The sequence below is a fragment of the Pipistrellus hanaki genome (genome assembly GCF_964339955.1).
Source record: "Pipistrellus hanaki genome assembly, chromosome: 1".
Lineage (NCBI taxonomy): Eukaryota > Metazoa > Chordata > Mammalia > Chiroptera > Vespertilionidae > Pipistrellus > Pipistrellus hanaki.
The window spans coordinates 49,372,878-49,387,363 of record NC_140503.1 but is presented as its reverse complement, the minus strand read 5'-3'; the positions used below and the strand labels follow the sequence as shown (position 1 = coordinate 49,387,363).

The 14,486-nt window shown below is 43.5% G+C and overlaps 1 protein-coding gene across 2 annotated transcripts in view; it reads left to right on the top strand.

The window, feature by feature from the left end:
* Positions 1–14,486, top strand: part of MYZAP (myocardial zonula adherens protein) — an 87,051-nt gene that overhangs the window by 17,610 nt on the left and 54,955 nt on the right. For both annotated transcript variants that reach the window (XM_084878161.1, XM_084878162.1), the window contains exons 3-4: positions 9,891–10,046; positions 12,923–13,015. In XM_084878161.1, the coding sequence (XP_084734287.1) occupies positions 9,891–10,046; positions 12,923–13,015 (249 nt within the window). The remainder of the gene's footprint in view (positions 1–9,890; positions 10,047–12,922; positions 13,016–14,486) is intronic.

The window sequence follows — 14,486 nt, the reverse complement described above, 5'->3', positions numbered from 1 at the left end:
GGGGGGGGGGGTTTGTGGTGTGCAAAGGCTGGGGCCTGCAGCTGGCTGAGAGGTGGAGGCAGGAAGGTGTAAATGGCCCAAGTGGCTTCTGATGAGGAGCAACTTCTCAGAGGACTTCCAGGGCCCTGTCAGGGCTGCAGCTGGCTGGGCCTTCCTCTTTCCACAGCCACGGAAGATGCTTAGTGTACTTTGAGGATGTGAGATGACATGGAGTGGCCGGCCACACATAGATGCCACTGCCAGTGGGGCTATTCTTCTGTCCACTGTTCCCACGTCACCAGAGAGGGGACTCCTCACCGCGGATATGTGTGGCACGTGGTACATGCTGCCCAGCTTCACAGTGGTGTGTCTGGAGGTTCTGGGGCCGGCACCGCAGCGGCAGTGACTTTTTCTGGAGTCATGGGGCTATGGGGTGGATGTGGGAGGCTGTCTGCTCCTTTACTTTCTCTTACAGGTGATGTCAGCTGCCCTGAGGCTGTTTTCTCAGGCCTCAGATGACCTCTCAAATACTGTCCCTGCTCCTCAGTTTCTTCATCTTTCACGCAGGCACAGTAATGTCTGGTTGTAAAGAGCAAATGAGCTAATATAGGCCACGGGCCCGCTTCAGTGTCTGGCCTATAAAACGGAGTGGAGTGGCAGTGATTGGATGCCGGATTGCTTTCCTTTGACGCCCACAACCGTGATTCTTGTCCTTTGCTTTTCTCCCTCGGACCCTCCTGGAGCCGGTCCCTTTCCTGGAACTGCCCAGCCTGCATCTCCCTTACCCTCTTGGGCTGTGCCTGCTGCATCGCCTTGATGCCATTCTGTCCTTTTCCATAAATCTGAGTATCCCTCTGCCCATACCACCAGGCCTGGCCCCTTCTCCCTGCCGGACCTTACCTCTGAGAACTCGTCCTTACACAGCTCAGAGCCACCACTGGGGGATGCCCACCAGGCCGTCAGCTCTGCTCTCCTGAGCTCTGCTCTCCTGAGCTCTGTCCTATGGGTGGCCTCACTGGCTCTCAGTGTTCTCCACATGGTGGTATTTTTATGTACAGGATACAGATATTTTAGAGTTTTAGCATTATTTTTAGTATTAAAATATGAAATCTGGATTTCATGTTTTTATATGAAAAGATTTTCCCATAACGTTCTGGGCTTCCTTTAAATTTAAATGGAGTATAGGTATACCATTCAGAAACTGTCCTGACCCTAACCAACAGGCCGCCAGGGCATCTTGCATCCCCATTCCCCAGTTACAGCGAGAACGGCTGTCCTGTCTTAGGTTTGTTCGGCCAGTGTATTTCCCTCAGAGCCACTGGGATTTCATCTATTTCCAGAGCACTTTGCTGGAGTCATCCTGGAAATGGGGCAGGGCATTACGGGGAATACAAAGACAGTGTGTGGGGTTTGTGGGGGAGGGGAGCGGGAGAGAAGGAGGCTGGTGCCAGCACCCAACTCCCTGTCCTTCACTGGAGTCTGACCCCTCCCTGTATTTCCTCCAGAGCCAAGCCCCTTCTCTCTCAGAGCCTGTCCCTTCTCTAGGAAAATTTAGTTGTTTTGGAACCTTCTTCCCCAGACAACCTGAGAGATTCAGTCTTGGGCATAGGCCCTCTCTCAGATAAAATATCAAATGAAGACAAATGATAGACGAAAAGGATCATATCTCTTCTTTTAAATAAAATAATTATATTTTGTTGTTAATAAAAAAGCCAAAATATCAGTATTTTGGGTTGTTTCCAGTGTGGCACCCTGTTTGGGTAGCAGGACACAGAGCCTGCTGGCCAGTTCCTCTCAGTCCACCTGAAACCAAGTCAGTATTATCTCCTTTTTTATTTCCTGGTTGGCCTGCCCTCACTGGACAGGTTCACTTATTACCTTCTAAACCCATGGCCTCTACTTCCTCCCCAGAACCCTTGCTAAGGCCCTCGCCCAGGCCTGGGATCTCTCAATTTATCGATGTCTTCCTTGTCCCTCAGGCCCGCTTCCCCGAGAACTCCCCTGACTTCCCGTGCTTCGGTGATTGTCTCTCTGGCACTATAGGTTCACAGGCTGCCCCTCGCCTGGCACCTGGTCACCTGCTGCTAACAACTCCCACATGTCTACACACACATTCCTGCGAAATTTGTGCACAACATATATTTATACATATCTACACACACATAGAAATTAGGAGGTGTCTTTGTTTTTCCCTGGCGCCTTACTCATAGTTTGTGCTTAATGAATGGCTGTTGATGATGATGATTTATGGCTTTGTGTTTGTTTCCTAGGTTAGCTGCCATAACAAAGGACCTCAGACTGGGTGGCTTAAAATAACAAAGATTTATTGGCTCCTGGTTTTGGAGGCTGGAAGTCTGGGATAAATAAGGTGTCACTCAGCAGGGCCATGCTTTCTTTGAAGGCTCTGGGGATGAATCCTTCCTCACTGCTTCCAGCTGCTGGTGGCTTTTGGCAGTCCCTGGCTTGCGGCAGCATCCCTCCAGCCTTCACCTTGCGTTTCCCTGTGTATGTGTGTCTCTGTATCCAATCTTTCTCCTCTTTGTAAGGACACCGATCATACTGGATTAGGGCCCACTCTAATGATCTCATTTTAACTTGACCCTAGCTCTAAATAAGGCCAAATTCTGAGGTATCTGGGATTAGGGCACTGGCATACATTTGTTTGTATATCACAGTTCAACCCATAATACATTTTTTTTGTAGAATATAATCATCTTAAATTGTACAAACAAGTCCGATGAATTAGCCATGGACTTTTGTTTATTAAAAAATCAGTAATAACTTAGGAGAGGAAATGTTGGTTATTTTGTAGGCACACAGTTCATGTTGAAAAATTGGTAAGTGTGCAATATACTCTTTATGAAATTGTTGAACACTGAAATTAATATTGGTGGGTAGATAATTTTGAAACTAAATTCCTATGATTTTCAAAGAACTTCGTGAATGCACATATCCGTATTTTTATCCAAATATATATGCAGTGCATTCTTAAGTAACACACATACTCTTACACATAGAGAAGTAAGAAACAGACACAATGCCAACGATTACAGCCTTACCATGTTGAATCAAGGTCTCACCGTATAGTTGAATTTTTGAGAATGTGATCTGAACTTTGCTGATTTTGAGTCCGTGATGGTGAAGCCTTTTGCAAATTGACAAAGTAGTTTGAAGCAGGTGATATTTGAAGTAGCTCTTAGTATTCCCCCATCGTAGGTGTCCTTCAGTGACCTGTGTTTTGAAAGAATCTGTTTTCTCTCTACCTTTGAGGGCTCTGAGTGAGGGAGAGCACATATATGTACACTCAGGGAAAGTCGGGAGCTTTCATAGCCTAGTAAAATGTTGAAAAGGAGGCAACCCTTGCCCTGGGGTTTTATAGCCCCCTTTCCTTTAGAGCCCTGGGTGAATAAGCCCGAGTTCCTGTCTTGGTGTGACTGTTTACACAACATCACGGGCTGTTGCCAGGTGAGGGAGTGTGCTGCCATGATTCAGGTGGGGGTGGGGCTGGGGCTGCCCTGCTGATAGCGTGCAGGATCTACACGTCTCCCAGAGAGAGTGGCCATGGGAGGATGGAAAGAGGCCTGGGTTCTAGTCCTGGCTCCCTCACCGACTGAGGTAGTGTTGGGCCAGTCAAGACATCTCTAGAGGCCTCAGTTTCCTCTTCCAACAAATGGAAACATTCGCCTAGAACCAGGGAGTATGTAGAGAAGTGCCACCAGTAAAAACGCCACCAGTAAAAGTGCCACCAGTAGCTGTGGCTTCCATAGACCAGGCTGGGTGAGCTGCCCAGGAGTCCCCGCAGCCCCACAGCTCTATCAGAAGCTGAGGAGGGGCAGGTTTACAACTCCCCTGGACTCTACAACTTTTTCCATTTTTCTAACTTCTGAGACTGTGATTCTCTCCCAAGTCAAGTCGAGAGGTGAGTCAATTTGATGACTGTGATCCATGGTAGGCAAACTGCAGTTCTCGAGCCACATGCGACTCTTTAGCCCCTTGAGTGTGGCTCTTCCACAAAATGCCACGGCCTGGGCGAGTCTGTTTTGAAGAAGTGGCATTAGAAGAAGTTTAAGTTTAAAAGATTTGGCTCTCAAAAGAAATTTCAATCGTTGTACTGTTGCTATTTGGCTCTGTTGACTAATGAGTTTGCCGACCACTAAATGTGATGGTAACAGCAAAAAGACCCAAGGAAAGGGAAGTGGACAGACAGAAGCATCCAGAGAAACATGTAGACTTGAGTAGGAACGCAGATCCTCGGAAATGTAAAAACACCACTACCAATAACAGAATCTGTCAGTATCTACTAGTCTGCCCACTGCATGCTGGTTGTTATATATATATATATGTTCCTCTGTGAATTACTTAGAACGACCTTCTGAAATTGGTGGCATTATCTCCTTTTTACTGCTCAGGACTCTGAAACTCAGTGAAGTAAATAACTTATACATAGAGGATTTGCAGTTACAACCGGCGTCTATGACGTGGCCCTGTTGTCATGGGAACGCTAATTTGTACACTTTCTCCTACGAGGAAAAGTCTGTTTAGGATATTTAATCAGTCAAGGTTACCTAAGGTGTCCACTGCACCATTGGGAGCCAGAAAAGAAGTTTCTGATCACTCTCCCCCATGTCCTTCTTTCCCCCTCCCTATCTCCCTGGGTTGTGAGGCCTAAGCATCTGTTGTCTGCTCAGAACTATAAAGTAATATCTTTAAGAAGTTACCTCCTATCAGGATACTATCATTAGAACTACACTCTTTGGCATTTCTGGGTAACTAGAAGTTGTTTTGTTTTGTTTTTCTTCTCAGAGGTAAGTATTCAAAGTGGTTTGTTTGTTTTTTCTTTCCCCAGGCATGATTTTATTTAGGAAGGGGTCTCTATTCAGTCTGTGAGATACTCAGAAATAAATATCTCAATAGCCAAAGGTTTCCATTTCTCTGAGGAGCCTGGGCTGCCCCTCCCCTCCCTATTTCTCAGCTGTGGCTCAGCTGCCATGTTCCTTTGCGTCCCAAAAAGGCAAAACAATGTCAAGTGTAAGTAATGACCAGGGGCCAATAATTTGCTGAGAGGGATGCACAGGTCAGACAGGTCAGGCCACATTCCTGAAAGTGCCGTGCTGCCTGAGGGTGGAGAGCATGCCCAGTGCCCCAGCACTCAGCTGGCTCTGGGTCAGCTGCTGCCCTCTGGCTGGAAGACAGGAGTCATTCAGTTCATGTTGTGGTCCATCTTTGCTGTATTGGCAGCCTGAAGGTGGGACCAGCTGGCCTTCTGGGCCCTTGGGGTCAGGGGCTGGCTGTGGCCGGCTGCCACCGTCAGTTTGGATTTATGTTAAATTGTGTTTCTGCTGTTCTCTATCTCCCCCCCGCCCCCCAAACCCTTCTTGTCCAAGGACTTTCTTCCTTTGCACAGATCAGTGTCTGAGATGACCAAACACTCCAAATATTCGGGCATAGACCTGATTCTAAAGAGTCTACACTTCTTTCCTTCAAAATGTATTTAGTGAGCATCTATTCATGCTGAGTATCAGGGATAGAGCAGCGAAGATAGTCAATACTGTCTCTGCCTCAAGAGAGCTTATCTCCTTGTAAGATCACATATTTTGATTTAGAGTTTGGAAAATATAGTCACCTGTCACTGGCCTCACTGAAGCCCATGTAGCAGGGAATTAGGCTGAGTTACTTTTTTATGGTTTCTCCTTCTTTCTAAGGCACTGGTTGCTAAATATATTTTTAGTTACGAGCCTGTAAGTAAATTTTAAGTTCTGAGTGTATCCCGGGGAACAGTCTATGTTTTAACGATTATGGCTGTTGTTAATTCTGCTGCATTTCACCTAGGGATTCTGAGATGGCCTTTGTGTTGGTTGTTTCCTTTTCCCTTTTTGGCGATAACTTTCTTTTCATTCCATACATGTATTAGGGCTTTTGCTTTCAGAGATTTTACCTAGTATTGTTTCAGGCCCTGGAGGCTGTTAATAGGCCTAGTGTACATGTTTTAAAAATGTTTGGTTTTTTTTTAAATACTAAGCATCATTATAAAGAAGTTTTTAAAAACTTAACTATGGAGAATTTCAAACACAAACAAGAAGAGACTAAAGTGTGTAATGAATCACTGACCCTTCACCCAGCCCTGGCAACCCTCAACCTTCAAGTCCTGTCCTATCTACACCCCATCTACTTCCTCCACCCTGTATTCTGATGTCATAAATATTTAGTTATGTGTATGTCTCTGAAAGATAAAGGCTATCTCCTCATATAATCACAATGTCATTCTTATGCCAAAAAAGTTAATATTTATCTTATAGGGAGATATTTTAAAGGATAGAAGTGGAGGAACATTTAAACACATAGTGCCAAAAGTCACTCTTTTCTTTTTCTTTTTCTTTTTTTTCCTGTATTCTCCCATTTTGATTAAAATGATAGCACTCTTGGCTCCTTTGCAGCTTTACTGGATATCAAATTTATAATTGGGGCAAAACTATCAGATCCCTGTTCCACCATCTAAGAGGACCCAAGGATGTCTCTTTCAGCTGGACACTGTGTACACACTCTGGGTAATTCCCAGAACCTATGCCAGCTTCTAAAGCTTCCTCTTCATTCAGCAAATTTTTATTGAGAAACTCATTGCATGTTAGATGCCAGGAATTATGGTGGAAAAGAAGACACACAGGGCTATAGAATTATTGGAGCTTCCCATTGATAGGGGAGCAGGCCTTCCATATATAACAATCCTAATAGTCACTTCATTATGGTTGTGGTTAGCTCAGAGACCCAAGCAGGTAGAAGGATCAGTGAAGATGTCCTTGAGGGAGGGCCTTTCAGGGCCCTGCAGACAGAGAGAATAGCCCTTGTAAATGCCCTGAGGCAAGAAGGAAGATGGTTGATGAAAGGACAGAAAGGAGGCAGTGAGGCTGGAATGGGGCGGAGGCTGAGGGGGAGATGGACCATAGGAGGCTGGAGGAGAGCCTCCTCATCCTGGGCCCGCCTCTTCCCAAAGGCCCAGGACCCTGCGGTCTGGGCTGCCACATGGAGATGTGAGTTTCAGTTTCTCTTCTGACTCTTGGCTACATTGAAAGCATTATAGTCAAAGAAGGAGCTTACATTTGATGAGACATGAACAGGCACTTGAATGCTGCCACCTTGGAAGCACTAATATTCACACAGGAGAGTTATTGTGAGGATTAAAAAATATTGTTGAATAAAATGACTAGACAACAAACGTTTTCCCCTTCTCCTTCTTCATAAATGTTCCTTCCCTCTCCCTTCACAGCCCAGCAGTTCCTCACACAGCCTCAGGAGCCCTCTTTTTGTGGTGTGGCCCCTGCAGGTGATCCTGCTCCTGAACAGAGTCCTGGGCTGGGCCCTTCCCTGTGGGCCTTTTATTTTCACCCTGATTTTGTAATAATTTTTGTCCTATGAAAATTGAAATAAAAATTATTAATTCAAACATAATGCCTTTTTTAGCCCTCCAAATCAAAGAGTATAAAGGAGTATAAATGAAAAAAAAATGATATCCCATATTACTGAGGAAATTGGCTTTAAAGGTTTGGATTACATCTTTCTAGATGTTTTATACACACAAGCATACTTTGTTTAAAACAAAAAATGGGATATGAAAATTAGCATTTTTTTACTTAAAAGATTTTCATATCTTTCCATGTGCGTAACTTTTTAAAATATATATTTTATTGATTTTTTACAAAGAGAAAGGGAGAAGGATAGAGAGCTAGAAATGTCGATGAGAGAGAAACATCGACCAGCTGCCTCCTGCACACCCCCCGCCAGGGATGTGCCCGCAACCAATGTACATGACCTTGACCGGAATCAAACCTGGTACCTTTCAGTCCACAAACCGACACTTCATCCACTGAGCCAAACCGGTTTCAGTGTGCATAACTTTTAGATCCATGACCCCTCAAGCAGTGCTTCGCAGACCCTGTAGTCCTTGTTGGTATGTTCCTCCTTGGTGGTGGCCCTTATTTCCCCTCATGGGCAGGAAGGCAGAGTCCTCTGTGCCCAGCACCTGAGTGTTTTCCTGGATGCTAATCCACCCGTGGAGGGTGTGCTTTGCAGAAATGCATCTCACCAAAGCCTTATGTCGTCACCAGCTTGTTTTGCAGGAACCGGGTGGAGTCCGTGGCTGAAAGAGCATGCTTTTGTTTCCTGGTCCAGGGGGAGTTTCATTAGAGCGTTTCCTCTTCCTAATTCCATGCCCAGTAAAGCAGGGATATCTAACCCCAGCTTGTCACTCCACCAAGACCCGTTTCACAGTCCACTCACCTCAACTTGATGGACAATTTCAAGAGTTTATCAATGCCTGTGAGACAAGGGTGAGGGACTCAAGTGGAAGTATTTTCCAGAATCAAAGGGAGAGGGTCAGAGTTCTTCATATCCCATCTCTCTCCAAGTATGTGCAGAAGGGTAGGAAGCAATGAATGTTTTGTTGTCTTACCTTTTTAAAAAGCTCACATCACCAGTATGAGCAAACAATATGAAAGGGTAGACAGTAAAATAATTGACAGTTATCCTGATTTCTAGCTCCCCTGCACCACCTGCTTTCCTTCCTTCAGGGTCATCACTATTAATCATTTGTCATGTATCTTTTTAGACTTTTCTAAATTTTGAATGGGATTTTAAAGTACTTCTTATTCTTCCACAAATGAATGGTTTTAAAAATGCAAATGACAGTTTGATATGTCAAACACATTTCCTGGAAAGAATTTATGCAAAGGTGACCTGGAAATGAGTGGGAAAGCAGAGTGGCCATGATGGAACCCAGGCTTCTGCGCTGTCATTGTTGAAGTACCAGGATCACCGCCCCCCACCACAGCCCGGGAAAACTGGGGCTCCACCAGGTTGTCTATGAAATCTCAGTCTCTAGCCTTGATTGTTTTCTTGCTCCTTCCTTTCGATGTTGGGGAGGCCCCTACTCTGTCCCCTGACATATAACAAAGCCTGGGAGTGGGGAGATATACTTAGTGCAGATGGAATTGAGCTTGAATCTAGGTGTGTGACTTATCTGAACATTAGTTTTACTTTCGTTTTCTGGGCTACAAAGTAGAGAAGACAATCACTATGTCTCAAGAGTGGCTGTGAGGATTAGGTGTGCTAAGGAGCAGTTCTAACTAATAGTGTGTACTCCATAAATCTTAATTTCTTTTTCTCCTGCTTCTTGAGCCTTTATTCTAGAAATTAATGTTAAGACTGGGACATATTACCTCTTTCTAAAGGTATTTGCACTCCAAAGCTGATCAGAACTTTACCTGAAGAAATTAAGGAGTGGGAAGATTCTTGTTCAGTGAGGTTATATCCCTCTGCCTGGTTTTTCGGAAATATTTCATGAATAGTCACAACAGGTTGTGTACTCACCCCACATCCTTTTCTCAGGGCTGGTCCCAGGATCAGACCTAACTTCAGAGGACAATTTGGCTGCCAGAGGGTGGCCAACATTTCCCCCAAGGTATCTCAACCCCGTGCACTTCAGGCCACATATTTAGTGAGGAGGTTGAAGGCACACAGAGCAACTGGTATAAGGGGAAAAACAGCATTACCAAGAATGTCAGAGTTCAGACACTTGCTCTTGTTATTGGGGACGACACAAGTCTAGCCCTTTTGTGTGAATTAGCAAAAGGCTCCTCTGGGAAGATGGAGCCCTGCAGATGCACTTCTAGGTGGATGGACAAGGCCTTGGAGAAATTAGAGAAGGGTATTCTTCCTCAAGGGTAAAGGCAGGTTCTGTCCAGGCCCAGTGCAACTTGGTGAGCAGAGACTGGGTTTCTGCTGGCCTCTCTGTCCGTGGGGCCAGGCAACCCAGGGCTGGGCACAGCATGCATAACCATATACCATGGGCCTGTTTTTACAGCTTTCTTCACAAGGCCTAAAGAGTTATGATTCCTTTCTCTTTTCCTACCCCTTTCCAGCATCCTGACCCAAGCAATGGGGAACCAACCAGGAAACTTCCTCAGGGCGTTGTCTATGGCGTGGTGCGAAGATCCGATCAAAACCAGCAGAAAGAAATGGTGGTGTATGGGTGGTCCACCAATCAGCTGAAAGAAGAGATGAATTACATCAAAGATGTGAGTCACTTAAGGATTTTTTTGTTTTGTTTCTTGTTTATACTCTTTCTGTAGCATGCAAGAGGGCGGAGTTGGAGTATTGATGTGAATGTAACACACATTTTGGAAGAATTCTTAGCGTTAGCACTTTGGATGGGAATGTTTCTACATATCTTTATGGTCCTGTTAAGAGTACAGATGTAGTTCTTCAGTGAGGTCTATAGTGAGCTTCTGGGTGTTACTTAGTAGCTCTGCTCAGGAGAACAGTGACTTTCTTTCTTTGTGTATGGTATGGAGGCTCTTAATTGGCTTTGCTTATCATGTTGGACGTTCCTAATGCATGAGTTTGGATAACTGTATGCATTTGGATGATTTTGGATGCAGGTAACAGAAAAGCCAACTCAGGAGGGCAACTTGTCTCATGTGGGGATTGGTCTAGGGGTAGGTGGCTCTAGGCATGGCATTTTCCAGGCTCTGGTCTACTTCTCTGAGTTTCCCTGGGTTCTTTTCTCCTTCAGCCTCAGGCTCATAGTATCTGAAAACATGACAGTGTCCAGGGAAGAAAAGGAGTCTCTCATCTCTGATCACTCTTTAAAGGCCCTCCATTAAGCTTCTCCTATGTCTCATGGACCAGGACTCTGTCACGTGCCCATTCCCAAATCCATCACTGGTGGCATGACTGGGGCTGGTTAAGACCAATCAGTTGGTTTGAAACAGATGGTGAAAAGTCAACCCCATAGACATTGTTAAATCCAGGCCAATCAATGCCATTTCTTTGTACTTAATATTACATTTTCAATCTTTTTAATTCATGTGTGTTTTTTAAAGAAAATTTGGAAAATACAAAAATGTAATAAGAAAACAAAATCACACGTAGTTCCACCATTAACCAGAGCAGTAGTTAGCATTTTGAAGCATTTCCTTTTAAAATTTTTGTATCTATCTGTTATATACCTCCATGTCTCTTTGGCTCTTTTGGTCTCTGTAGATTGACCAATACCTTGTTGACCAAGCCAGAGTGATTACATAGAGAGAAAATGAGCTTCTGTGACATTTATGGTTCCTAAACATTGACCCCTGGGCTAGAGGTGCTCATGAGCAACAAGGCATTGTGGGGCCATGGAGTACCTCATGGGCCTTGGTTCAAGGTCCAGCTCTCTGTTTGGCCCAGCCAAACTTTAGCCCTGCCTAGGCTTCAGTTTGCTCATGCGTAGATCAAGGGGCTGGGAAGGGACCTTTGAAGTCAAACCTGCAGAGGAGCAGCTTGGACATTTCCAGCCTTCTGTATTTTTCTCATGGAAATGCTCGGTCCTTTATTGAAACGCCCCAGATAACATGACAGGGCTTCAGAGGTGAACCTTCTCTGCAGGGTGGAGAGTTGCAAATCACTCAAGACAAAGACAGCAGGTTCAGGCTGGCTGTGCACCAGGATGACATGAGCCAAGCTCACAGGGGTGGCTCTGCCCCAAAGTGCCCACCTCCATTGTGCCCTGCAACCTAAAAGTAGTCTCCAGGTCCCCTTTTGATCGTGCCTTCAAATCCATCACTGGGCTGCTCATTCCTACGGGTGTCTATGGGATTGTTTGTCCTCTCTCGCTGTGATTCTGGTCCCTGGCTTCCTGAGTGTTTGCCACAGCTGAGGATCGCACCCACTCTCCACTGGTGAGCAGCACAAGAACTTACTCAGACAGTCTGCCTGCCCTCGGTGAAAAGTAATGAGTTTGGCCCCATTTTCCCAAATTGTTTGTAGTTAATGGCAGAAAAGTAGGCTATTACTAATTTTTATTTTTCAATTATAGTTTATATTCATTATTATTCTGAATTAGTTTCAGATGTATAGTAAAGTGGTGATAAAATGGTGTATTTCACAGAGTGGTCCTCCTGCTGCTTCCAGTACCCACCTAGCCCCATATATAACGTAGATCTTATTGGCAGTATTCCCTGTGCTGTAATATGCATCTCCGTGACTATTCTGTAACTACCATGGTATACTGCATCTTTTCCACGTAGTTCCCCAAATCTCCCCTCTGACAACTGTCAGTCGTTCTCTGTATCTATGAGTCTGTTTCTATCTTGTTGAAAGTATACTATTATTAGAATTCATCTGGGGAAGGCTTGGCATCTTAACTGCCCTCCCAGATCTCCACCAATATCCAGTCATCCTTAATAAACATGTCTGATTTTAAAACGAGCTAATTCTGTAAAAGCAACTTCAAGATTGAGTCCCCTATGCTGTCCCCTGCATGCCTGTGTTTACTCTAACCTTGGAGCCCTTCCAGAGATTCCCTGTTCTCTCTGCAGATCCTGGGGACACCAGACTACTGGGGAAACTGACTTCCAAATTTATGGGTTCTTCAGGGCTCATGCTCCCCCACATTACATTCCAGGCATTTAATTGACAGTCAGAGCAGAGCTAGGGAAAATTAGAGGTTGCTTTTGCTTATTGGCCCTCTCATCTGTGTGTTTGCTGACAAGTTTTAAAATGTTTCTACTTGTAAAAAAAATGTGCGATAGGAAAAGGGGCAGACTGCCTGAATTGTAGTTTGAAGGTGATGGGTGAATTTCAACAAAGCATTTTCTCTCCATTTCATTATTTATATAATTAATACTTGTTAATGATTATAATTATATAATCATAATATGTTATTATTATTAATATAATTCTCTTGGTTTCTAACCAGATGTCAGGAGCGATCTTATTCCTTAATTTCCCAAATTATCCTGTTCTTAAGATTGTTGTAGTGTGTGTGGGGGGGTGCCTTTTCTCATTAGGATTTTTTTTCTTTATTGATTACAGTGTTACATATGTGTCTTTATTAGGATTTCTTAAAAGATTGGAAAATCTCACATGAAAATGTTATAGCTTGCTCTCTAACCAGCACCTTTGTGGGCTGCAGGTGAGAGCCACCTTGGAAAAAGTAAGGAAGCGGATGTACGGAGACTATGATGAAATGAGACAGAAGATTCGGCAGATCACCCAGGAGCTGTCAGTAAGTCAATGTCTGGGTGACGTGGGACTATGGAGGGTGACAGAGTCTAGAGCTCCCTCTCAGTGGCTAGTATCAGAAGACATTTGAGTTTATGATGTTCTTTATGAGTGTGACCATGTTTTAAATGAGCTGAGAGAATTTTATTACAGAATAAAGTTTATCGTTTAAGGGATTTTTTTTTTTTTTCTGGAGCAAGAATACTCTTCCTTATATCAAAGTATTCCCTCCAAGTTCAGGAAGAAGACAAGAAAGCCAGCTTTCACCATATTAATTATCATTGTGTCTGAGGTTCTAGCCAGTGGAATTAAACAAGATAAATAAATCTAGAGGTATAAAAACTGGATAGGTAGGTATACAACTATCACTAATTATAAACTATATGATTATATACTTAGAAAGCCCAAGTGATTCAATGAAAAAAAAAAAACAAACTACTATAAACAATAAAAGAAGTCTGTAAAGTAGGAGGGTGAAAAATAAATAGATACAAAGAAAGAGGTTTCACTGTATAAAAACCAACCAGTTAGAAGAAATAACAGCAACAACAAAAAGAACCTACCAAATATCTAGGAGTAGATGGTTACAAGTGAAAAGACATACCATGTGCTTAGAATGGAAGATTCAACATTATAAAATGTCAGTACTATTGAGCTAATACACAAATTTAATATAACCCAAAATACCAATAGACTTTTATTTTATGTTGTTTTTCTATGACTGGACCAGGTGCTTTTAAGGAATAAATATGAAGAATTGGGGCAATTCTGGGGAGAAAATACCAGTGAGGGAGATGAACCCTACTATCATTACAAGAAACTGAAAAAGCCCCAGAAATTAAAACAGTATAGTATTGGCACATAAATAAATAGACATCAATGAAAGAATCTAGAAATGTACCCCAATGTGTGACAAATGTAGCATCTTATAAAGGGAAGAAAATGGACCAGTGTATGCTGTGGTGACAACTTATGTGCTAGTGGGACAGAATTATATATGAATAAATCCCAGGGAAATTATATCTCTACAATAGAAAAGAGTTGTTAAAAAAAAGAGAGAGAGACAGCCATAACTGGTTTGGCTCAGTGAATAGAGAGTCGGCCTGCGGACTGAAGGGTCCCAGGTTCAATTCCGTTCAAGGGCATGTACCTTGGTTGCGGGCACATCTCCAGTAGGGGGTGTACAGGAGGCAGCTGATCCATGTTTCTAACTCTCTATTCCTCTCCTTTCCTCTCTGTAAAAACTCAATAAAATATATTTTTTTTAAAAAAGAGAGAGAATGAAAAGAATGACTAAGTTCTTCAAAAGGATATGGAATGATTACGAAGATTATAGAGTAGATGATGAAAAAGCAAGATTCAAGATAATGTAATGTAATGTAATGTAATGTAATCCTAACACTTATGTAAAACAGGAAGGGTAGATAAATGTATCTAGATTGTTGTGGGTGTGCAAAAAAAGTTGCTAAAAACAT